Here is a 26,206-nt window from a genome sequence, read left to right as displayed (position 1 = left end):
TGATGGGATTGAAGGCCGATAAATCCCCAGGGCCTGATGGTATGCATCCCAGAGTACTTAAGGAAGTGGCCCTAGAAATAGCGGATGCATTGGTGGTCATCTTCCAAGATTCTATAGACTCTGGAACAGTTCCTACAGAATGTAGGGTAGCTAATATAACCCCACTATTTAAAAAGGGAGGTAGAGAGAAAGCAGGGAATTATAGACCAGTCAGCCTGACGTCGGTAGTGGGGAAAATTCTAGAGTCCATTATCAAAGATTTTATAGCAGAGCACTTGGAGAACAGTGGTAGAATCGGACAGAGTCAGCATGGATTAACAAAAGGGAAATCATGCTTGACAAATCTACTAGAATTCTTTGAGGATGTAACTGGTAGAGTTGATGAGGGGGAGCCAGTGGATGTGGTTTATTTGGACTTTCAGAAGGCTTGCGACAAAGTCCCACATAAGAGATTAGCATGTAAGATTAAAGCGCATGGGATTGGGGGTAGTGTATTGCAATGGATAGAAAATTGGTTGGCGGACAGGAAACAGAGTAGGGATAAATGGGTCTTTTTCCGAATGGCAGGCAGTGACTAGTGGGGTACTGCAGGGATCGGTGCTAGGACTCCAGCTATTCACAATATACATTAATGATTTAGATGAGGGAACTAAATGCAATATCTCCAGATTTGCAGATGATACAAAACTGGGTGGGAGGGTGAGTTGTGAGGAGGATGCAGAGAGGCTTCAGGGTGATTTTGACAAGTTGAGTGAGTGGGCTAATGCATGGCAGATGCAGTATAATGTGGATAAATGTGAGGTTATCCACTTTGGTAGCAAAAACAGGAAGGCAGATTATTATCTGAATGGCTATAAACTGAGAGAGGGGAATATGCAGCGAGACCTGGGTGTTCTCGTACACCAGTCGCTGAAGGTAAGCATGTAGGCGCAACAGGCGGTAAAAAAGGCAAATGGGATGTTGGCCTTCATAGTGAGAGGATTCGAGTACAGAAGCAGGGATGTCTTGCTGCAATTATACAGGGCCTTGGTGAGGCCACACCTGGAATATTGTGTGCAGTTTTGGTCTCCTTATCAGGAAGGATGCTCTTGCTATAGAGGGAGTGCGGAGAAGGTTTACCAGACTGATTCCTGGGATGGCGGGACTGACATATGAGAGATTGAGTCAGTTAGGATTATATTCTCTGGAGTTCAGAAGAGTGAGAGGGGATCTCACAGAAACCTATAAAATTCTAACAGGACTTGACAGGGTAGATGCAGGAAGGATGTTCCCAATGGCGGGGGAGTCCAGAACCAGGGGTCATAGTCTAAGGATACGGGGTAAACCTTTCAGGACTGAGATGAGGAGAAATTTCTTCACCCAGAGTGGTGAGCCTATGGAATTCACTACCACAGAAAGTAGTTGAGGCCAAAACATTGAATGTTTTCAAGAAGGAGTTAGATATAGCTTTTGGGTCTAAAGGGATCAAAGGGTATGGGGCGAAAGCGGGAACAGGCTACTGAGTTGGATGATCAACCATGATCATAATGAGTGGCGGAGCAGGCTCAAAGGGCCAAATGGCCTATTCCTGCTCCTATTTTCTATGGCTTATCCTGCGTACCCTTTTTAAACAATGGCACAACGTTTGCAGACCTCCAATCATCTGGTACCTCGCCTATATCTAGTGAGATCTTGAAATACCTTATCCTGGCTTTTATAAAAGTGGGGCTCAGCTGCAATTTTATTAGTTCATAACGGTTGAAATGGTTTCCAGTTTTGGTGTAACTTCCAAAACGTGGTTACGTATGATATATTCAGATTCTGATATTTCTTCCCTGGAAATTTTGGAAGCAAATGTTTCATTCAGAATGAGCACTGAGACACCAATGGCTGCAAGTATATTCAGCACTAACTTGCAAAACTGTTTAATTTTGTCTTTAAAAATGAGAATTTGTCCTTTTTTAGTATGTTGGAACAAAAATTATCCTTGGGTGTCAGCTCAATCATCCGGAGTGTTATCCTCTGGATGAAACATTAAACCGATGCCTCTCATCCGCCCAGTCAGATAGATGTAAATGATCCCGTTGCAATATTTGAAGAGCAGGGAGTTCTTCTAGTGTCCTGCCAATATTTATTCCTCAACTAACATCAATAAAACAGGTCATCTGATCATTTATCTCTTGCTTCAAAAGTATTTTGTTAATTGGGAAGTGCTTTGGGACATCTAGAGGACATAAAAAGCACTATAGAAATGCACATTTTTTTCTACATGATCTGTTTCATAAAAATGGTCCTTTTTTTGAAAATAGATAATTGTACTGCAAGCTTCAAATTGTGTGTGTCATTAATTCATTGGACAATCTGCAGTACTCCGCCTTCTTTAGTTGGTTGCTCTTGTCTTGTGTAGTTGTGCATGTATTTGACACTGAATATAATGTTTCACAGGGATTCACTAGCTGGACAAAAAGAGACTTTAATCAGTTTATCAAAGCAAATGAGAAATGGGGTCGTGATGACATTGAAAATATTGCCCGTGAAGTAGAGGGGAAAATTCCAGAAGAAGTGATCGAATATTCTGGTAAGGTTTTTAGCCTTTATTTGACAAGTTACACGTGCATTTTTCTTGTCTTTTTTTTACTGGTCATTCTTGCTACCTGAATCACTGTTCATTATGGATAGACCTGTTATTGGAGATTCACTGGCTGCTGTTTTTCTTAGCTGTGTTCTGGGAGAGATGTAATGAGCTCCAAGATATTGAAAAAATTATGGCACAAATAGAAAGGGGAGAAGCTAGAATCCAAAGGAGGATCAGCATTAAAAAAGCACTAGACACAAAGGTAATGTCCAAATATGTTCACTTATTGGAAGAAATAGTTGAACATTGCACACTCCATTTTTCTGATTAGCTGGGCTATTGTTCTTGAACTTGTTTTTCTACAGTAAAAATTTCTATCCTTGAACAGATTGGCCGTTATAAAGCACCTTTCCACCAACTGAGAATAGCGTATGGTACAAATAAAGGGAAGAATTATACAGAAGAAGAGGACAGATTTCTGATCTGCATGCTGCACAAGCTGGGGTTCGACAAAGAGAATGTTTACGACGAGCTTAGGCAATGCATTCGAAATTCTCCACAATTCAGATTTGACTGGTTCCTTAAATCGAGAACTGCTATGGTAACCGGCTTGCTTTGCAAAGACACTCAACTTAATAGATTTACCTATTAATTTGTTAAACTTTACAACTTTCACTACACTATTTAAAATCTTTTTCTGAATGGAGGGATGTGACTAGTGGTGTTCCGCAGGGATCAGTGCTGGGACCTTTGCTGTTCGTAGTATATATAAATGATTTGGAGGAAAATGTAGCTGGTCTGATTAGTAAGTTTGCGGACGACACAAAGGTTGGTGGAGTTGCGGATAGTGATGAGGATTGTCAGAGGATACAGCAGGATATAGATCGGTTGGAGAAATGGCAGATGGAGTTTAATACGGATATATGTGAGGTAATGCACTTTGGAAGATCTAATGCAGGTGGGAAGTATATAGTAAATGGCAGAACCCTTAGGAGTATTGACAGGCAGAGAGATCTGGGCATACAGGTTCACAGGTCACTGAAAGTGGCAACGCAGTCAAGAAGGCATACGGCATACTTGCCTTCATCGGTCGGGGCATAGAGTATAAAAATTGGCAAGTCATGCTGTAGCTGTACAAAACTTTAGTCAGGCCACACTTAGAATATTGCATGCAATTCTGGTTGCCACACTACCAGAAGGACGTAGAGGCTTTGGAGAGGGTACAGAAGAGGTTTACTAGGATGTTGCCTGGGCTGGAGGGCATTAGCTATGAGGAGAGGTTGGATAAACTCTGATTGTTTTCACTGGAACGACGGAGGTGGAGGGATGACATGATAGAGGTTTACAAAGTTATGAGCGGCATGGACAGAGTGGATAGTGAGAAGCTTTTTCCCAGGGTGGAAGAGTCAGTTACTAGGGGACATAGGTTTAAGGTGAGAGGAGCAAAGTTTAGAGAGGATGTGCGAGGCAAGTTCTTTACACAGAGGGTGGTGAGTGCCTGGAACTTGCTGCCGGGGGAGATGGTGGAAGCAGGTACAATAATGACGTTTAAGAGGCATCTTGACAAATACATGAATAGGATGGGAATAGAGGGATACGGTCCCTGGAAGTGCAGAAGGTTTTAGTTTAGGCAGGCATCAAGATCGGCGCAGGCTTGGAGGGCTGAATGGCCTGTTCCTGTGCTGTACTGTTCTTTGTTCTTTTAAATGCTACAGTAGTTCAGTCAAACATATAAAGAACTAAACCCATTTGTTGCTTCATTTACACTTTTAGGAGCTGCAAAGGCGATGTAATACTTTAATCACTCTTATAGAAAGAGAAAACTTGGAACTTGAAGAAAAAGAGAAAGCAGAAAGGAAAAAGCGTGGACCAAAAACTACTTCGGTAATTTTTTTAGTCACTGCGTTGGGCTTCTTTACAGGGACTTATAAGCCTGAGATGTATTCTGTAGTTATACTTCATCTCACATTGGTTTGGTGATTTTTTTTTTTTTTATTTTGCACTGCATCAATAGCAAACCTGTTACTACACACTTTAAACAAAACCATTGTTAAACATTACAAACTTAAAAGCATGGGACTTAAAGGTGCAGTCAAGCTAAGTGACAAGTCACAATGATTTACACCATTCACAGTCACCACTTTAATACAGCTCACATCTGACTCCGAATCCTTGGATATTTTCCAAAATTAAATAGTAAAATTGAACAAGCTATGAAAATGGATATAGGAACCCTGTTGGTAAATGTGATTACAACTTTGTGTAAAGAGTAAAAGACTGGTTGGGCTGAGTAACCTATATGTATAAAATACATTGACATCATGGATTGGTCATTGTGTTCTAGGGAGGATTTTTCATCTTGGTTTTTGTTAGGTCACATAAAAAGCCACACTTGAGTCAGCCTTGACCTGATCTGTTCGTGCTCTTCCATATCCAACTAGGAATGGAACAGTGACTTTGATGTAGTATAAAGAATATTGTCCTTGACAGAAGTTGAAGATTCTCTTAAATTTTAAAAAAGATAAACAGAAAGCTTGGTGTCTGCCCACACCTTGCTGTGTGATACAGCTGACATGGTTGATAGGAGGCAGGCTCGACTGCATTGGAAAACAAGTTTCCTTCCCTTAAGAACCTTCATGAACAATCCAACAACATCGATAGATTTCCAGATTTTATTTTTTTCACATTCTCAAACTATCAGGGCAAGATTTGAACTCTTGATTATCTAGATTAGTGGCTCATGTCTCTACATTAATAGTTCATTACTAGACCACTACTCTACCATATCCCTTCTGGAAGGGACCTTTATTGGTGAAACTCAGGAAAACATTGATTTTAGTTCATACCTATTTTCATCAACCCTTGTGTACTTACAATTGAGCATGTAACTTTGAATAATCAGAGCTCTGTTATAATGCCTTTTGTTTCAGGCACAGAAGCGTAAATCAGATGGGGCACCAGACGGACGTGGTCGAAAAAAGAAGCTAAAACTTTGAATTGCCTATGCTCATCATGTCTGCATAGTTAATGTATTTCAGTTCTATTGAGGATGTATAAAGCTTTGATAACAATCTCATGTGGTATTACAACATCATTCCCACTGTAATAGTAGGAATTAATGTAGTCTAGAGTTTATTGAATTTTAAACAGCTGTGCTGAATATTTTTTTCTACCATGTAATAAAATGGCTTCCATTAAAATCCATGGATTATTTCTACATTCCAGTTGTTTTAATATGAGCCAAATATAACTTTGTCCTGTTTCTGGAGGTGATATGTTTTTCTTTTACATTACTAGGAAGACAAATAGTTTAATTGCACCTAAAACTGCCAGGGTTTCTACTCTTGATCATAATTGATAACACAGAACTGCAACATATTGGATTGTCGTTGCTGGGGCTGTACACCTGATTAAGGTTCGCTCTTTTTATTGAAGTAGAAGGACCAGTGAGCTGATAGTCATGACTGAAGACTTGGACATCAACAAGAAATGACCACCCCATAACCCTCTATTCATTAGTATTCTTAAGTACCACAGCTTCCATTTCTATACCTTCATTTCTTTGTGTGTCCAAGCTTACTCCTGTAGGAGAGATGGCTAAAAGCATGGAGTTGACAAGGTAGGGTGAGTGTTCCACATGGAGCTTTCATGGATGACGGCTTTTGGGCAATATAACCAGGACTTAGCAGCCAGCAGTAGAGACCACTGCTGACACAGACGGAGTTTCAGCAGTAGAACTAGCCAACATTATACAGGTGAAAGAAACCAGTGTTGTAATAGAGAATTTCAGCTCAAAGTTTTGAGGAGGTGCAGCAGAGATTAGTTGGTGGGATGGTCAGCAAAGAGGCTGAAGACTAGAATTTTCTTGAGCTGGGAACCAGTTGGATGCTCAAATATAAAGGGAACAGGTTTTAAGCAAGATTTAATATGGACTGAGCAGGGGCAAAATTGTGGGCTAGTGGGAGGGAGTGGTAGGAGTGCAGTGGTCTTGTCTACCAAAGTGATTTTAGTATGATTAGTTTATCTTGTACTTATGCTTGATTTTGATTATCTATTAAGGTTCTCACCTATTTTACACCACCTTGCTCTTAAATTGCTGAAGGAACTTATCATACTGATCTGAAGCTTATGCTTTTTCCCTAGGATTCCTGCCTACTCTTAATATTCATCCTAGGTGATATGTGCAGCATAAATGCATATTCAGCATTGTCTTTAAACAGTGTTCAATGATGAACACACCACCCTGGCTAAGGGATAATGTCACAATCTCTTTCCCCCATGTGCCCTCCCAACACCCCAAATGAAGCCTGCTAAACCTAGCTATGCCCTTCCAAAACTTGCCCTGGTAAGAGTCAGAGTGGCAGTGTGGCTCTTAGACTTAATTTGGTGATGCACTCTACTCCCCAGTACACAGCTAGTTGAGCATCTTGCCTTATTCCACCCCTCTTACCTCATTTATAATCATTTTCTACATCCACGCAAGAACCACAAAAAATTCTCACATCTTCCCTACTGTCTGCATTTGTTGTTCGCAATGTGAGGAGTGTTTGGGGCCTTTGATGGTGAGAAGGGAGGCGATTAAGGGTAAATGTAGCTACTGCACTTGCATGCCTCATTATAATCTTTGCCCAAACATGGATAAAGAGCTAAACTCCAGAGATGTGAGAGTGACTGTCCTGGACATCAAGGCAACATTTGACCAGGTATGGCTTCAAGGAACCCTAACAAAACTGGAGTCAATGGGAATTGGGGGAAACGCTGCTGGTTGGAATCATACCGAGGACAAAGGAAGATGGTTGTGATTGTTGAAGGTCAATCATCTCAGCCCCAAGACATTGCTACAGGAGGTCCTCGGCCCAACCATCTTCAGCTGCTTCATTAATGACCTTCCCTCCATCATAGTCAGGTGGGGATGTTTTCTGATGATTACATAATATACAGCATCAGTTGAGACTCCTCAGATAATGAAGCAGCCCATGTCCAGATGCAGCAAGACCTGGACAACATCCAAGTGGCAAGTAACATTATCGCCACACAAGTGCCAGGCAATGACCATCAAAGGGGAGGTGGTGGTGTAGTGGTATTGTCACTGGACCAGTAATGCAGAGACAGCAGTTCAAATCCCACCACAGCAGAAGGTGGAATTTGAATTCAATTAATAAAATCGGGCATTAAAAAAGCTAGTCTAATGATCGCCATCAAACCAGTCGATTGTTGTAAAAACCCATCGAGTTCACTAATGTCCTTCAGGGAAGGAAATCTGCTGTCCTTACCTGGTCTGGCCTACATGTGACTCCAGACCCATAGAAATGTGGTTGACTCTTACATGCCCTCTGAAATGGCCTAGCAAGCCACTCAGTTGTCTCTAACCGCTATGAAGTCAATAAAAAGGAATGAAACTGGACAGACCACCTGGCATCGACCCAGGCACCGGAAATGACAACAGCAAACCCAGCCCCGTCAACCCTGCAAAGTCCTCCTTACTAACATCTGGGGGCTTGTGCCAAAGTTGGGAGAGCTGTCCCACAGACTAGTCAAGCAACAGCCTGACATAGTCATACTCACGGAATCATACCTGACAAGGTCCCAGACACTGCCATCACCATCCCCGGGTATGACCTGTCCCACCAGCAGGACAGACCCAGCAGAGGTGGTGGCACAGTGGTATACAGTAGGGAGGGAGATGCCCTGGGAGTCCTCAACATTGACTCTGGACCCCATGAAGTCTCATGGCATCAGATCAAACATGGACAAGGAAATCTCCTGCTGATTACCACCTACCGCCCTCCTTCAGCTGATGAGTCAGTACTCCTCCATGTTGAACAGCACTTGGACAAAGCACTGAAGGTGGCAAGGATACAGAATGGACTCTGGGTGGGGTCTTCAATGTCCATCACCAAGAGTGGCTCAGTAGCACCACTCCTGACCGAGCTGGCCGAGTCCTAAAGGACATAGCTGCTCGCCTGTGTCTGCGGCAGGTGGTGAGGGAACCAACAAGAGGGGAAAACATACTTTACCGCGTCCTCACCAATCTGCCTGCCGCAGATGCATCTGTCCATGACAGCATTGGCAGGAATGACCACCGCACAGTCGTTGTGGAGACGAAGTACCGCCTTCACATTGAGGATACCCTCCTTCGTGTTGTGTGGCACTACCACTGTGCTAAATGGGATAGATTTCGAACAGATCTAGCAATGCAAATCTGGGCATCCATGAGGCGCTGTGGGCCAACAGCAGCAGCAGAATTGTACTCAACTACAATCCCCCACCCCACCATTACCATCAAGCCAGGAGACCAACCCTGGTTCAATGAAGAGTGCAGGAAGGCATACCTCAAAATAAGGTGTCAACCTGATGAAGCTGCAACACAGGACTATCTGCGTGCAAAACTGCGTAAGCAGCATGAAATAGAGCTAAGCAATCCCATAACCAAAGGTTCAGATCTAAGCTCTGCAGTCCTGCCACATCCAGCCGTGAATGGTGATGGACAATTAAACAACTGACTGGAGGAGGTGGCTCCACAAATATCCTCATCCTAAACGATGGGGGAGCCCAGCACATCAGTGCAAAAGATAAGGCACAAGCATTTGCAACAATCTTCAGCCAGAAGTGCCAAGTTGATGATCCATCTCCTAAAGTCCCCAGCATCACAGATGCCAGCCTTCAGCCAATTCGATTCACTCCGCGTGATATCAAGAAACGACTGAAGGCACTGGATACTGCAAAGGCTATGGGCCCTGACAATATTCCGGCAATAGTACTGAAGACCTGTGCTCCAGAACTTGCCACGCCCCTAGCCAAGCTGTTCCAGTTCAGCGACAACACTGGCATCTACCCGGCAATGTGGAAAATTGCCCAGGTCTGTCCTGTACACAAAAAGCAGCACAAGTCCAACCCGGCCAATTACCACCCCATCAGCCTACTCTCAATCAATAAAGTGATCGAAGGTGTCATCAACAGTGCCATCAAACGGCACTTGCTTAACAATAACCTGCTCAGTGATGCTCAGTTTGGGTTCCGACAGGCCACCCAGCTCCTGACCTCATTACAGCCTTGGTTCAAACATGGACAAAAGAGCTGAACTCAAGAGGTGAGGTGAGAGTGACTGCCCTTAACATCAAGGCAGCATTTGACCGAGTATGGCATCAAGGAGCCCTAGCAAAACTGAGGTCAATGGGAATTAGGGGGAAAACCTTCCGCTGGCTGGAGTCATACCTAGTGCAAAGGAAGATGGTTGTGGTTGTTGGAGGTCAGTCATCTGAGCTCCAGGACATCACTGCAGGAGTTCCTCAATGTAGTGTCCTAGGCCGAACCATCTTCAGCTGCTTCATCAATGACCTTCCTTCAATCATAAGGTCAGAAGTGGGGATGTTCGCTGATGATTGCGAAATGTTCAGCACCATTCGTGACTCCTCAGATGCTGAAGCAGTCCATGTAGAAATGCAGCAAGACCTGGACAAAATCCAGGCTTGGGCTGATAAGTGGTAAGTAACATTTGCGTCACACAAGTGCCAGGCAATGACCATCTCCAACAAGAGAGAATCTAACCATCTGCCCTTGACATTCAATGGCATTACCATTGCTGAATCCCCCACTATCAACATCCTGGGGGCTATCATTGACCAGAAACTGAACTGGAGTAGCCAGATAAATACCGTGGCTATAAGACCAGATCAGAGGCTAGGAATCCTGAGTGACTCACCTCCTGACTCCCCAAAGCCTGTCCACCATCTACAAGGCACAAGTCAGGAATGTGATGGAATACTCTCCACTTGCCTGGATGGGTGCAGCTCCAACAACACTCAAGAAGCTCGACACCATCCACGACAAAGCAGCCTGCTTGATTGGCACCCCATCTAAACATTCACGCCCTCCACCACTGACGCACAGTGGCAGTCATGTGTACCATCTACAAGATGCACTGCAGCAATGCACCAAGGCTCCTTAGACGGCACCTTCCAAACCCACGACCTCTACCAACTAGAAGGATAAGGGCAGCAAATACATGGGAACACCACCACCTGCAAGTTCCCCTCCAAGTCACACACCATCCTGACTTGGAACTATATCCCCATTCCTTCACTGTCGCTGGGTCAAAATCCTGGCACTCCCTTCCTAACAGCACTGTGGGTATACCTACCCCACATGGACTGCAGCAGTTCAAGGCAGCAGCTCACCACACCTTCTCAAGGGCAATTAGGGATGGGTGATGAATAAAAAAAAATCTAACCATTGCCCCTTGATGTTCAATGGTATTACCAATGCTGAATCCCCCACTGTCAACATCCTGGGGGTTATTGACCAGAAACTAATCTGGACCAGCCACATAAATGCTGTAGCTACAAGAGCAAGTCAGAGGCTGGGAATTCTGTGGCAAGTAACTCACCTCCTGACTCCCCAATGCCTGTCCACCATCTACAAGGCACAAGTCAGGAGTGTGATGGAATACTATCCACTTGCCTGGATGGGTGCAATTCTAGCAACATGCAAGGATCTCGACCCCATCCAAGACAAAGCAACCCACTTGATTGACACCGCTGCCACCACCTTCAACATTCACTTCCTTCATCACCGACGCACAGTGGCAGCAACTCACCAAGGATCCTTCGACAGCACCTTCCAAAGACTTACTTCTATCACCTAGAAGAACAAGGACAGTAGATGCATGGGAACACCACCACCTGCAGGTTTTCTCCAAGCCTCACACCATCCTGACTTGGAACTATAGCGCCATTCCTTCACTGTTGCTGGGTCGAAATCCTGGAACTCCCTTCATAACAGCACTGTGGGTGTACCTACACCCCAAGGACTACAGTGGTTCAAGAAGGCAGCTCACCACCACCTTAGAGGGCAATAAATGCAGGCCGAGCTAGTGACACCCACATCCCACGAACAAATTAAAAAAGAAAAGATGCCTTAGGAAAGGAAGGGGGTGTTGGGAGTAACTGAGTGGGCAGGGTGTCATGGAGGGAATGGCCCCTCTGGAATGCTGAAAGGGGAGGAGATGATGTGTTTGGTGGTGGCAGAAATGGCAGAGGATGATCGATTGAATATGGAGGCTGGTGGGGTGGAAGGTGAGGACAAGGGGAACCCTGTCATGGTTCTGGAAGGGAGGGGAAGGAGCAAGAGCAGAACTGTGGGAAACGGTTTGGACACTGAGGGTCCTGTCATGCACTAGAGGAGGAATCCTCTGTTGAGGAAAATGGAAGATCTATCGGAAGTGCGAGCATGGAAGTTTACATCTTTCGAACAGATGTGACTGAGACAGAAACTGGGAGAATGGAAAAGTCCTTACAGCAAGTGGGGTGAGGAAGTGTAGTGAAGGTAGCTTGTGGGAGACAGCTTATCGTGAATATGGTTGATTGTCTCCATTTCTGAGAAGTCAAGGAAGGGAAGGGAAGAGTCAGAGATGGACCATGTGAAGGCGAGAAAAGGACAGAAAATGGAAGCAAAGTCAATTAAATTTTCCAGTTCAGGGCAAGAGCAGGAAACAACACTGATAATAGTCATCAATGTACCAGAAAAAGAGGTGAGGCCTTCGTCCCAATTAAAACAATTACTCTCTCTCATCTTTAGTACAGCCCTCATGCCTGTTCCCTTGATACCAAGAAACACAGCCTTGAACATATATGACTGATCTATATAATAAAAGCAACATACTGCAGATGCTGGAAATCTGAAACAAAAACAAGAAATGCTGGAAATACTCAGCAGGTCTGACAGCATCTGTGGAGAGAAGCAGAGTTAATGGTTCAGGTCAATGACCTTTCATCAGAACTGGCAAAGGTTAGAAATGTAATATGTTTTAAGCAAATAAAGCAGGGATGGGGCATTCACCAGATCTGGCTGGACCGCAAAGCACTATCAGGGTCCTGCTCTCATCTCCCAAAACTGCTTACCTCCTAGAATCGTCTTGGATTGCAAAGATAACTCCTGGGCTTTCTCTATCTACTGTATACTGTTATCTTAAACCTCTCTCCCCCATTTCCTCCACTCTCACCAACAAGTATGAGGAACTCGGACTTCGTCACTGAGATCAGGTGACTGTCAATTCCCTCCCTTCCCCTAACCCACTGGGACAAACGTCCTCCAAGGTTTCTTCCAGCCCTGAATTTGCATCTTCCTCTGGTTTCTTTCCCATCTCCCCTCATACCCTCTGAGCTCAGCTTCTCGAGACCCACATTCTGCTCTCTCAATCCTTGCGCTTTTAACCTGCTATCTTCCAACTTCCTGGCTGTCATTTTGGCCGATCTTAATGGTTCCATCTCCCCAGTTACTGTCGCACAACTTTCAAATCTGCTAACATAACCCTTTGGCCCCTCCATCCTTGCAAACTCCCTTTCCTCTAAGTCCTTGAACATGTTTTTGCCTCCCCAATGTGTGTTATCTTTCCCGAAACTCCATGTCTGAATACCTCCAATCGGGTTTCCACTTCTGCCACAAATGATATCCATATGACTGGGACAAAGATAAAAGATCCGTTCTCGTCCTCTCAACCTGCCTCCGGCCTTTGACAGGGTTGAACACACCATTCTTCAATACCTCTCCACCATTGTCCATCTGGGTAGGACAACACACACCCGGTTCCCTTCTTACCTATCCAGTGATAGCCAGAAAATCACCTTTAATGGCTTCTCTTTATACTACTGCACCCCTACTGTTCTCATAGAAATCACAGAAATTTACAGCATGGAAGGGGGCCATTCGGCCCATTGCATTCGCGCTGTCTGACAAGGAGCCATCCCTCCTAATTCCATTTTCTGGCTCTTCGTCCATAGTCTTGTAGGTTACTGCACTTCAAGTGGATCCATAGCTGTGGATCTGGAGTCACATGTAGGCCAGACCAGGTAAGGATGGCCGATATCCTTCCGTAAAAGGACATTAGTGAACCAGATGGGTTTTTACAACAATGATAGTTTCAAGGCATCATTACTGAAACTGGCTTTCAATTTTAGAATTTTTTTTTAAATTAGCCAATTGAATTTAAATTGCACCAGCTGCATTGGTGGGATTTGAACCCATGTCCCCAGGGAATTAACTTGGGGCTCTGGATTACTAGTCCAGTAACATTGCTTGCTGCTTCTGAGTACCAGGGAGATGGCACAGCAGCAAGCAAAGGGAAATGTTCTAAATCTATGCCGCCTGGTTATGGAACCGTCAACCAAGGGGAATAGGGCCTTCCTATCCACTCTATCTAGACACCTCAATTTTATACACTTCCATTAGGTCTCCCCTCAGCCTCCTCTGTTCCGAAGGAAACATCCCTAGCCTATCCAATCTTTCCTCTAACTAAAATTCTCCAGTTAAGGCAACATCCTTATAAATTTCCTCTGTACCCTTTCTAGTGAAGTCACATCTTTCCTTTACTGCAGTGACCATAACTTCTCACAGTACTCCACCTGTGGCTGAACCAGTGTTTTATACCTGCTATTATATTCTATACCTCAGCTAATAAAGGCAAGTATCCCATATGCTTTCATGACCATCTTATCTATCTGTCCAGCCACCTTCAGGGATCTGGGTCCCTCTGTTCCTCTATACTCCTCTGTATCCTACCATTTATTGTGCATTCCTTTGCCTTGTTAACCTTCCCCAAATGCTTTACCCACCTGACTAGTCCATTGATATCTTCCTGCTATCGACAGCTTTCATCTGATCAAGTACATGTTCAATTTTTTGTATCCTCTGCAAGCTTATCATACCCATTGCATTCAAGTCCAAATCATTGATAGATACAACAAAAAGGGACCTAGTACTGAGCCTTCCAGTCACAAGAACACCCATCGAACATTTCCCTTTGCAATTTCAAATGGACTATCTTTCTCAGGACAATACCAAAATTACCTTTTATCGAACGTTATTGGATATACTTGCAAACTACTGCATGAAAAGTTCTGTGATCTCCATTTTAAAGACTTGTGGATTTAGTTAGGAGAGACAGTGGACAAGGCAGAAATAAAAAGTGTTGGGAGCTACAAAGTGAATCTTCAGAGTTGCACTAGTAAAGATAATGAAAGACGCACATTGAAACAACTAACTTTATTTTAAGTGAGAAGGACATTCCATAAATGGGATACAGATCAATATATGAAGATGGATCATCCTGCATTGCTCTACTGTACATAGATAATTAAATAGAGCTGCAACAGCACAAACTCCATGGCAGGGACTGAATCCAAATGTTTAATATCTTGGGGGGAAAAAACCAGCAAAATCCCTTTATTCTGGTAAAATCCCTTTTAAACTAAAGCAAGTGATACCAAACATATACACAATGACTATACAAAGGAATATTTCAATAATTAACCAGAAATTGGGGTATAAAAACAGACATTGAGTACAAAATATTATTTTGCCAAATAGACACTTTAAAAACAAACATTACATGTCCCTTTTGTAGTAGCAAAGGATTCAGACCAATTGCGAGTAATCAAAAAGTTATATGCCAAAAATAAACCTGATGGAACAATCAATCAGCGCTTTGCTGAGATGAAGTACTGACCTACAGTGAGCAAGGTGAGCATAACCTGGGGTACAGCGCTCCAATGCTGTAGATACCTCTCCAGGTTTAAGGCACAGACTTACAGAAAGTGTAACTCACTCCATTCTGAGATCAACCCACCAAAGCAGCAGGCTAGAGTCATTTAAAAAAATTACAATTCAACAGGAGTCTTCGGGAAAAAAAATTTCAAATTGGTGAACAGTAAAAACAAAAAAAGCTTGTTAATACTTTCCAAAAGCTTGAAACAAATTGTGTTTGAACAGTGATATCAACTGTTAACCATATGAGGTATCTGCAAAGTGATGTGCTCTTTAAATGACTACCAAACTGATAACCAGTAAAAATTAAAAGCATTTTATCCCTAGTACAGAAAGATTTTCCAAACAATTCATTTCATGTTAGCAGTGAACGTTCTCCAACATTGCCAGACTAGTTTTCAAAACCCTCATTGTAATTGCCTAATTTTAATCTCAAGTCATTCAAAAGCCCTCCACTAAAACCAGTATTACACCATGACCCGTGTACACCGCAAAGCCAGTCCTGAAAGTGGTTGGAATTGTAAAGTTTTGGTTGTATTCAGTAATCTTCTGTTTTTATTTGGTGATTATTATGCCCAAGACAAGAGGGTGGGGACACTTTCACATTTCAGGCACCTGGTGTCAATAACAACTTGCAAGTCAAGTGCCGCACGAGAGTGAGGCTCCCTCAAATCTATTCCAGTAACATCCTCTAACCCTTTACCTTCTGCACTCATGACATTTACATTTCTCACATTAGCCATCTTTGTAGTCTGTGAGTATACTGTCAACTTAGTTGCAGTAGGTACTGAATTGGGAGGAAATTAAGAGCTTTCACCAGCCAAGCTCTCTCAACACAAAAAGGACCCCCAACCCTCCCTTTACATACCTCAGACTAAGGAGATATCCATCCTTTAGTCTGAGCTGTATTCAAAACCAAGGCTCGAGAGAGTGCGGCAAGGTGCTGTGGCACCCAGTCCAGTGCTTCAGAAGATGGTGCAAACAGATGTTACAGTCACTTCAACAGATTAATTTGTTCAACCCAAGTTTTGAAGCATGGAGCCAACAACTGAAGGCCAAGCAAAGGCCGAGTGAAACTAAGTCAATGGATAAGGTAGAATAAAATGCAAGAAATTGTCAGTGGCCAAGTGAAAGTAAAACTCCAGATGTCAAGATATTTCACCTTTCAAAGTGGAAGGGAAAGATTAATCAAACTGCCAGTGCAATGTTGCAGCTTTCTAACTTAAACACAAGGATAAATCTTGTTTGGCATAATTATGAAGAATTAAGATTTTTTTTAAAAGTCAAAACACATCAACTTAGTTTCTCTATTAATACAAATTAGAAGTTGAACACAATCACAGTTCCATTATCTGACAGATAATATTGCAAGGTTTCCAAGTCAGCAACGTTTTATAGAACCCAATGCATGTAATACAGATAGACATTAGTGATTTCATTTCAGCTAAGATTGTCAGTGAAGCTGCCCTGGGCACTGAACATTGCAGCACTAGGTTCTTTATATAATCTCAGTACTGGTAACCAAAACAGATGACTTTTGTAAGCTTTGTTTCTAGAGTAGTACCCTTCCCAATTACTAGCTTGAAGCCACCCACTATCTCTGGTTCCAGAGCAGTTTAAATAAATAGAAGTCCACTATCATAATACTGACAGGTTAGTTACACTGCATAGCAGTGACCAAGAGAAACCCAATCAAAGTCCTGGGTCTGTTACAAGTAGAAACCCAGTGCATCTAACTTGCTTTGGCCAGGTTTTCATCTGGATTAAGCAGTTGATGAGTAAGCGTGATACTGGGTATTGAACTTCTAAACCACCATGATGGCTGACAATAGTTTTGCCACCCTATGTAGGTACCATGCCAAAGGTAGATGCAAGTGACAGAAGAGACTCAAGGCATTGGATGACACTGGCCAGAAGGCATTTGCTGGAAGCTGGGAACGAGACCAGACAGATATCCAGGGCTCAGATCCTACCATGGAGCAGGTTAGAGAGCTAAGCAGTTGTTGCAGAAACTCTACCTCCATTTGGTGGAACTCCCATTCAGTGGGTTATAGTGTGTTCTTCTGCTCTGGTTAAGAGCATTTAATAATGGACCATGCCACTGATGAGAACAAGCTAGTTAGTTGTTTAATCTCCAAGGAGGGAGCAGGATCCGTTTAGGTTCAGGGCGCTCCAAGATACGAACTGACAACAGAAGCTCAGAACCAAGACAACCCTGCATGGCAGACCTGTCAATAGGATATCTGAGTTCGGCAGGCCTGCAGTATTCCACAGTGCTGTTGCTGACGAGCCAGATAACTTTGTTAACTAAATGGAATCTAGAAAGACAGCCTAATCAACAACAGCTGGGATTCTTCCCATTTGGCTTTGAAAAATTCTGAAATTCAAAGTTCTAATGAGCAAGATGATCCTCGCTGGACAAGCAGCAGGAAGCTCACCAGCAATCTGCTCTGCTAAGCTCTGGGGTTTCAGCAGTTCTGCTCTGCATACTTCAGGGTCCTTGACCAGCAGTTCAGCCCCAGCTGTACCAAAGCCTTCAGGGCTTGGATGCATCCCTACAGAGACCATATTGGGCAAATACATCCCAGCAGATGGGGAGAGATTTCTAGTAGCTTGGAGACTCAATTTTGGCCCCTACATTGTCTGACTGAGCTGACGAGAGAAAAAAGAAACACTTAAAGCCTGCAGGTTCTATGGCTTTACATCGCTGTACTGATAATGGATTCTAGCTGGCCTTGACAGACACAGACTGCGGTACAGTGAGGAGGGAGTCTTCCATAATAATGCTCTTAAACACAACTAGGTGAGGGATAACTGCAAGGGCCTTCATTATTTCAGTCAGGAGCATTTGTATAAGCTTTGAAAGGTGACGAACAATACTCCCACATGAGTACAACCTTTACACACAAGTGAAATAGCCCAATAGGTTTTGCCATGCCAAGAAAATTACCCATCAAACCGCACACTCCATCAACTTGTACGAGACACCTCATTGGCAGTTGTATCATAACAGTCACAATTCAACAATGCAAACTGTTTTGCCAGTTCATGGCTGGCAGCAGAGCTGCTGATAGGAGTCAACAGTTCCATTCCTCACATCCACTGAGATGAAGCAACTTTCACAAACTACTGCTTTAGACAAAGCTTTGCTTGAAATTAGTTTAAAAATAATTTTACTGAGTAAACAATGCTAGTGATAAAGTGAGAGAGAACTAGAATAGAGGATAGGGTATTGAGAGGCTACAGGAATACAGTGCTAGAAGAGGGGGTGTGACATTGAGAGGTTATAGTAGAGTGCTAGAATAGTGGGATAGTAAGAGGATATACTCAAAATTATGTGGAGATTTTTAACCAAGTGGACCTGAAAGAGGGTTAACAGCAATTGGTCATCCAATCATTGGTGTACTGGCCATTTGACAAATTAAAAACTGGCTGACATTTATATTTCCACTATTAATACAAAATGCAAACACATCTTGACAATTTATTCACATTTATAGAAAAATATATTCCTTAACTTCGTATATTTGCCAAAAATATACTGTTGATTCCTGATCAAATTTTCCAAAATATTTTCTTCTTGTAAAGAACGTAAGAAATAAAAACCCAGATGGTGGTAGCAAGGAGGTTCTGGGTCAAGTGTTCGGCATGTGAACGGTCGTTGAGCATTTTCCACTTGAAAGGAAAGCAATGCTCAAACACCTCGTGTCCAGTGTAGAGCAGAATGGAGTTCATGCCTACAGAGATTGGAGGAAACAAAAATGATCATTACTGGTCACTTCAATTCTACAAACTGGGCAGGGTTGAAGTGTGTTTTACTCACAGCTGGACCAAGCTGCTGCCACCCAGATAGCCACTGGGTTTGAACAGTTAACCTACAATGAATCCAGCAATCAGACAACTGGAAGTGAAACAACAGTGGCGAGCTGAAGAACATGGCAATTCAAACTGTGGATTGCAATACCTGGTAATTTAGGAAGTTGTGAAAACACAATCCGAGTTCCTGGGTATCTGCCCCAGGCTTCCATGCCTTGCCCCATTACCCGATTATCTTCTGACAATGTAATCTTTTGGCAGAAATCCATCCTCCCTTGGTTTCCTATTTACACAGTCATGCACCTCCATAAATTAGCCAAGTGTACCTCACTGGCCAATGCAGGGGAACTCTAGCAACTGAAAACACACATGGCTCACTTGCACAGATAGCAAGTAGTCTGGTTTCACAGTCAAACACCATTTCCTTTCCTTGATCTCTAATAGAAAGCAAGAGAACATTACGGAGCTAGAAACATTGCAGAATTCTTGGCACAAGCAGTGCTCTTAATATCACACAGTCATCAGCTTTCAGCTGCTCCCAGAGAGGAGGACCATATTGCAAGGGAAAAGTGTCAAAGGTACCAACCAGCTCAACCCACTGCCAACCATGGCACAGTGCTGGTGAAAATGGAGAACCCTGTGGATTTGCACTACCCCACTCTGACCTCAACCAGTATCTGTGTGAAGTGGCAAGTGTGAAAATTTACAGCAGAGAAAAAATCCTCTTCAGTTTAATCTAAAAGCAAGCCAACATTTATTTATCCTTATTTGCCCATGCACTCTGCTTAAAAGTATCAATGCTGTGACGCACATCAGGTGCCATCTGCTACCTGTACTGCAAGGGGAAATATTCTCTCATCATGAAACAAGCCTTTGTGACTATCACACCCTACCCCCACTTGAATTTTTTTCAGGGGATGGGGAGATTGGGGAGGGAATAAAATGAACAGGGTGGCAAAAAGCAAAAACAAAAACCTGTAATTGTGGAATGGAGAGATTTCCATACCTGGATAGAAAAAGGGAGTTCCAGTCCAGTGTTTCTTGATATCCACCATAAAATAGATGAGCAAGAGAAGAATATAGGCAAAAGAACTTAGTGTCGTAACATAAGAGATGGACCTGTATGTGGAAGACAAAAGCAAGTGAAAGGTTAGAGTGGGCAGATACAATCTGAATACATCCACAGATTTCCTACATTTACACATTAACACAACGGGTACTCAATTTCCTTGGCAATTTTTCTCACCCAAGAACACAGAGGGAAAAGACACTGGATTCTGTATCAGGTGAAAACAGGGAGGACAAGAGGAATACATCTATAGCTCAGCTTAAGCTGAGGTGATGTGACATGTGCTTGAATAATCAAGGCTGACAAATTGTTTTCTCAACCTCAAAAAGGTTGGAGTTAAGAAGGGGAGCGTAGTCACATATCAATTCCATCCCCTCCAGCCATGCATAAAAATATCGATCAGCAAATCATATTCCAAATAAAATCCTTTAAGATCTTAATTTTAAAAGTTTCATAATTGGCAGGGTGTGAGGAAGGATCTACAGTTTGTGTACTTAACTTTCAGCAATGTTATCCATAAGCTTTGGTGTAGGGTCCAGCTTTACCCCATTACCACCCTGGATTCTACACCTCAGCCATGTCATCTGATACCAAATTATGCATGAAGCAGATTTACAGCCTCCTTCCCCCATCCCACTAAATCTCCATGCTCTAATCTTATATTCCATCCGATTAATGCCTTCCTGGATGCCTCCTCAAGCTTGCAAGTATTGTGAACTGTGAGGAGGATAGTGATGGACTTCAAGAGGGCATAGACAGACTGTTGGAATGGGCAGTCATGCAGCAAATGAAATCTAATGCACAGAAGTAGGAAATGAAACATTTTGGTAGGAAGAATGAGGAAAGGCAATACAAAATAACAGATACAATTCTAAAGGGGATGCAGGAGCAGAGGGGTCTAGGAGTATATGTGCACAAATTACTGAAGGTGGCAGGGCAGGTTGAGAAAGTGGTTAATAAGGCATACAGGATTCTGGCCTTTATAAATAGAGGCATACAGTACAAAAGCAAGGAAACTATGGTGAGCCTTTATAAAACATCAGTTTGGCCTCAACTGGAGTATTGTGCCTATTGCTGGGCACGGCACTTTAGGAAGGAGGATGTGAATGCTTTAGAGAGGGTGCAAAAAAGATTTACGAAAATGGTTCCAGGGATGAGGAACTTCATTTAAGTGGATAGATTGGAGAAGCTGGGGCTGTTCTCCTTGGAGAAGATTGAAATGAGATTTAATACAGGTTTTCAAAATAATGGGAGCTCTGGACAGAGTAGATAGGGAGAAATTGTTCCCATTGGCAAAAGGGTCAAGAACCAGAGGACATCGACTTAAGATGTCTGGCAGAAAAACCAAAGGCGACATGAGGAAAAACTTTATTTACGCGACGAGTGGTTAGGATCTGGAATGCACTGCCTGAGAGTGTGGTGAAGGCAGATTCAGTTGTGGCTTTCAAAAGTGAACCAGTAATTATCTGAAGAGAAATAATTTGCAGGGCCACAGGAAAAAGGTGGGGAAGTGGGACTAGCTGAGTTGTTCTAGTAGAGAGCTGCATGGACACAATGGGTCGAATGGTCTCCTTCTGTGCTGTAACCATTATATGATTCTAAGTTTCCAACACATCTATGCCTATCTCCCTGTCCCTCAAATACAAAATAGTCACCAAATCCTTCATTGGCCTTACTTTTCTCCAACTCCAACCATCAACCTACATTCATAACATCTTCTTGCTCCATCCCTAGCCTATCTTCACCAGCATCGAAATACTCATTAACGTCTGTGTCGCCTTTCACGCAAACCTTTCCAAAAAGCCTTCTTGCTGGCTGCCCCAGTTCCAGGTTACAAAATTCCAACTTATCCAGAACTCTTGCTTACAACCTTTCCTTCCTAAAATCTCACTTATCGCCCTATCCCGCAACTGGATTTCAAAATCCTCATCCTTCTCATCTGATAATGCTTTATTACATGACCCTCCCCACACACTTCCACTGATCAAAGAGCCTGCAGCCAGCATGCTGCCAGAGTTAGGAACTCGATCTCCAATCCACTTTCCCCTCACTCTATCCTCGACTGCACTTCCTCAACCTCCCTATAACTCCTACACAGACCCGGCCTACAACTGGGGCATTTTTTAAAATTATGTTTACAGAGGCTATATAAATGTAATTTGTTATTTAGCCAGTTTCTACCTACTTTGATGGGCAATGACCATTGAAGAAGTGAGCAGCAGTGAAGGGGACAATGGACCACACCTTGACAATAATTGTAATGACTTACATTAGGACCCATTTAAAATAATTCTCCAGTTATTCCATTGCTCACAAACTCCTGATCTCGCTCTTGCACTGCTGAGATGAATCCCTCTTTACAGATTACTGAAGCAGACATTTAACACAGTTATAATTAGGGCAAGTGAGTTGTTCACCCTCAGAAACCTGTATTTGTTCTGCAAACCAAGTGTTCAGACAGCAGGTCACGTTGCCAATAGTCTCGTGCAACATTTGCAGAATTTCCAGTTGGCTGCATTGCTGCACTAAATCACTGCCTCATTTAATGCAATGACATACATACCATAAATTCTTGTTGACTGGAATGAAACCGTGATCTTTAGAACATTTTGTAAGGATGGCTGAAATAACACCCTGGAATTAACAAAGCAGATCAATGGATTAGACAAACAAGGAACGCTTCACTAGCAAGATGTTCTTTACTTGACCTACCAAAAGTCTTTTTTTTTTAAATTCACTCACCAGTAGTGTGCTCCAAATGAAAAATCTCAGCAGAATCTGCTTATTCTGACCTTTGTAAATTATGAAAATTTTCCCAGCCTGGAGGGGAAGAAAACCATGTTGAGCTAATTCTTTCTGATACAAAGTTGTAATGTTGTGGTTCTGCATATATTGGAACAAGGGACATCAGGCGGAATGAAGCTCCTGGCTCCTGCATTCGACCACAAGACTACCTACTTCCAAACATCTTTCAGTGTCATTCTGGCATTACAACAGTGATTACGCTTCAAATGTACTTCACTAGCAGTTAAACATTTTAGGAAGGCCCAAGATCATGAAAGGCGCTTTGTAAACTCAAACAAGTAACAGTTGTGCCTTACAAATGCCAGGCAATGACAATTTCAAACAAGAGAGAATCTAACCATCTCCCCTTGACGTTCAATGGCATTATCATCGCTGAATTCCCCACTATCAACATCCTGGGTTCACCACTGATCAGAAACTGAACTGCACCAGCCACATAAGCGCTGTGGCTACAAGAGCAGGTCAGAGGCTGGGAATTCTGCAGTGAGTAACTCACCTCCTGACTCCCCAAAGCCTGTCCACCATCTACAAGGCACAAGTCAGGAGTGTGATGGAATACTCTCCACTTGCCTGGATGGGTGCAGCTCCAACACTCAATAAGTTCAACACCATCCACGACAAAGCAGCCCACTTGATTGGCACCCAACCACCACCTTCAACATTCACTCTCTCCACCACCAACGCACAGTGGCAGCAGTGTGTACCATCTACAAGATGCACTGTAGCAACTCACTAAGGCTCCTGCGACAATACCTTCCAAACCCGCAACCTCTACCACCTAGAAGGACAAGGCAGCAGGTGCATGGAACACCACCACCTGTAAGTTCCCCTCAAAGCCACACACCATCCTGGCTTTGAACTATATCGCCGTCCCTTCACTGTCACTGGGTCAGAATCCTGGAACTCCCTCCCTAACAGCATTGTTGGTGTACCAACACTACAAGGACTGCAGCGGTTCAACAAGGCAGCTCACTGCCACCTTCTCGAGGGCAATTAGGGATGGGCAATAAATGCTGGCATAGCCAGTGACACCCACATCCCCCGAACAAATAAAAAAACCTTCCTTTTTTTCTAAATCCAATCGAGTGCATGCCAAGTTTGTGTAGGTATCTAACTTTGTACTAATCAACAAATTTGTTTCCTGAAATCGGAATCACTTCATCTCAAGACGACTTACTGCTTCTGGTTTTACTGTTCAAAGACTCTGTATTACTCAGTGACTGTTACCTGTAGTCCCAGAAATGCCATCACAATCGAATTGATGAGTCCCAGCAAGTTCTCTGGATCAAACGGCACTGTAGTGTGATAAAGTATCTTTAAAACAAAAATAATTACAAGGTTATTGCATGACAATCAAAAAAAAAAATGTTAAACAGATGGGACGAACCTCATGAAATGATTTAACTCAAAGACCATAGCCCCAACAGGAAAAGATAAAGATGGCAAACATGTGCCTGTCTCAAGTATTGCAGCATTCACAGGAACACTTCTTCCCAGTGTCACGAAAACGTGCTGTGTCGAATGATGACTTTTTAATCCACCGGCTGGAAAACTGAATATTAAACTGGTGGAGACTAACCACTCAAACCTTGCAATCTTTGACCTCTGCCTGCTGACCGTGAGCACCGAGGCATATTCTCTGTGGCAGACTGTAGTGTTCAGTGGTTTAATTGATCTGTGTTTGATTGTTAGTCTGTTTTGATCGTTACTCACTGTGCTTAATTACTTAAGTGCGAGGGTGAAGGTAGTGAGTTTGGAGAAGGTTCCGGAAAGGACAGAGACCCCCTTGAAGGCAGCCAGCCGCATTGCTGCCTCCTAGAGAACCAATGAATCAGCCGTCCACATCTTCAAACTGGAAGCCTCAGGATCACCCAAAGGAAAGTCACATTTAGCCTGAAGCCAGCTGAGGCACCAACCTCCACAGACTGTATACCCTTTTTATTTCTCTGGACTCTAATTCGATCAATCTATCCTTCCCCACACTGTAACCTATTCGTGTGTACATGTGAAAGTTGGAGAGCATTTTATTATTTTACTTGGATCAGTTTAAGTACAATAAAGCTAACCTCTTTGTTAAACTCGAAAACCTGTTCAGTTGGCTCTTTTTATGATCACAGCACATAAACAGTTAAACACTCACTGAATTGGCAAGTATAGCCACTTAAAGAAAATAAACATGTTGTGGTCAAACAAGGAGAGGGAACAGAGGGGTGCCCTTTGACCCTCACCCGATCGTAACACCAGCAAGAACATTTGCACGCAATCAGAATTGTGTGATGTCAATGGGCTGATTATTTTCTGTATGAGTACTCTGCGAAGGGTCTGGCAAATATGTTCAGTGATGCCAGATTTGACCACACCCAGCAGTGGGGAGTTGTTCTGAAGTTGCTCACAACCCCTCTCTGCATTACAACAGTGACTGAACAGTTGTTCTGGGTTTTAGATAGAGTACTATACAGTGATTTTTGTCACCATAGCATTTTTTTTGATGTTAAGCTTTTACTAACTTAACTAGCAAGTCTATGGTGCTGTCCTGTTTCCTTGTTGTAGAGGACTGCTTGTAAAGGGCAGGTCAATACAGTACATAGCACAAACTAGCAGCAGCTCCCTTCCCCCTCTTTCCAACGCTGTAAGGATGTTTCGTTCTGAACATCACGCTTTAATTACACTTTTTTTGTATTGCAGCTCATTCTGATGACATCAATTTACCGAACTTAAAACTAGTCCCACATCTTCCATGTGAAGAAGACTTTCAGCCCAGCACATCGGATCACCAGAGATACAGGTCTGGCCCTCCACCGTGGTGAATTACTAGACCCAGCCACATTGCTTTGGATGGCACAGCATCGTTCTGGGGAGAAGAGAGGCAGGTTCAGCAAGGATCTCTTACATGCCACTTAGAACCTAAATCTGCAGCAGGATTCGAAACATCAGCTGCAGAAGGTGGGACCTAGAATGGACCAGAGGGGAGGTAGGGGACAAAACTAAAGATCATGGCACTTAGTCGTCCAAATACTATGCTGTTTGATGCAGAGTTCCATAAATGCTTTTTATTTTGTAAAAGCAGAGGTGTTTTTCCCCCAATGTAAGCTTCTTACTCTCATCCCCTTTAATCCAGGAAAACTGAGGGAGCTGTACATGCCATTACTGAAAGCAAGGCCTCTGCTGTCTGAATCTTTTTAAATAACCACAAAAACAAAGCTATACATTATACAAACAGAAAAAAAACATTTATAGGACAATGCAGCAACTCTTTACCTTGCAGGAAGGATGCTGATAAATGTGCTTCTCTCCCAAGAGCCACCGATCAATGTGCCCTGCTGCTCCTCCAGTACAATTAGCAAACTGTCCAAAGTCTCCAATTCCTCCAGGGCCAAGATAACCTCTAATAAGCAACAAGATCACTTTTCAGTTAAAGGTTT

At 43.1% G+C, this 26,206-nt stretch overlaps 2 protein-coding genes across 3 annotated transcripts in view; one reads left to right on the top strand and one right to left on the bottom strand.

Moving 5' to 3' along the window:
• The window catches only part of LOC137376415 (SWI/SNF-related matrix-associated actin-dependent regulator of chromatin subfamily A member 5), a 46,197-nt gene extending 40,389 nt beyond the window's left edge, over nucleotides 1-5,808 (top strand). Inside the window, exons 20-24 of the mRNA XM_068044936.1 lie at nucleotides 2,425-2,557; nucleotides 2,698-2,816; nucleotides 2,943-3,155; nucleotides 4,328-4,438; nucleotides 5,485-5,808. Of these exons, the coding sequence (XP_067901037.1) occupies nucleotides 2,425-2,557; nucleotides 2,698-2,816; nucleotides 2,943-3,155; nucleotides 4,328-4,438; nucleotides 5,485-5,550 (642 nt within the window). The 3' untranslated portion in view covers nucleotides 5,551-5,808. The remainder of the gene's footprint in view (nucleotides 1-2,424; nucleotides 2,558-2,697; nucleotides 2,817-2,942; nucleotides 3,156-4,327; nucleotides 4,439-5,484) is intronic.
• Nucleotides 5,809-14,578: 8,770 nt separating this feature from the next.
• Nucleotides 14,579-26,206, bottom strand: part of hgsnat (heparan-alpha-glucosaminide N-acetyltransferase) — a 41,424-nt gene continuing 29,796 nt past the window's right edge. For both annotated transcript variants that reach the window (XM_068044950.1, XM_068044960.1), the window contains 6 exons: nucleotides 26,043-26,169; nucleotides 24,012-24,098; nucleotides 22,722-22,799; nucleotides 22,543-22,613; nucleotides 19,917-20,029; nucleotides 14,579-18,831 (listed from right to left, as the gene is read on the bottom strand). In XM_068044950.1, coding sequence (XP_067901051.1) covers nucleotides 18,650-18,831; nucleotides 19,917-20,029; nucleotides 22,543-22,613; nucleotides 22,722-22,799; nucleotides 24,012-24,098; nucleotides 26,043-26,169 — 658 coding nt within the window. In that variant the 3' untranslated portion in view covers nucleotides 14,579-18,649. The remainder of the gene's footprint in view (nucleotides 18,832-19,916; nucleotides 20,030-22,542; nucleotides 22,614-22,721; nucleotides 22,800-24,011; nucleotides 24,099-26,042; nucleotides 26,170-26,206) is intronic.

Source organism: Heterodontus francisci, chromosome 1 (assembly GCF_036365525.1).
Source record: "Heterodontus francisci isolate sHetFra1 chromosome 1, sHetFra1.hap1, whole genome shotgun sequence".
NCBI classification, from domain to species: Eukaryota; Metazoa; Chordata; class Chondrichthyes; order Heterodontiformes; family Heterodontidae; genus Heterodontus; species Heterodontus francisci.
The sequence above is the reverse complement of the archived record's forward strand: the minus strand, read 5'-3'. Positions and strand labels throughout refer to the sequence as shown.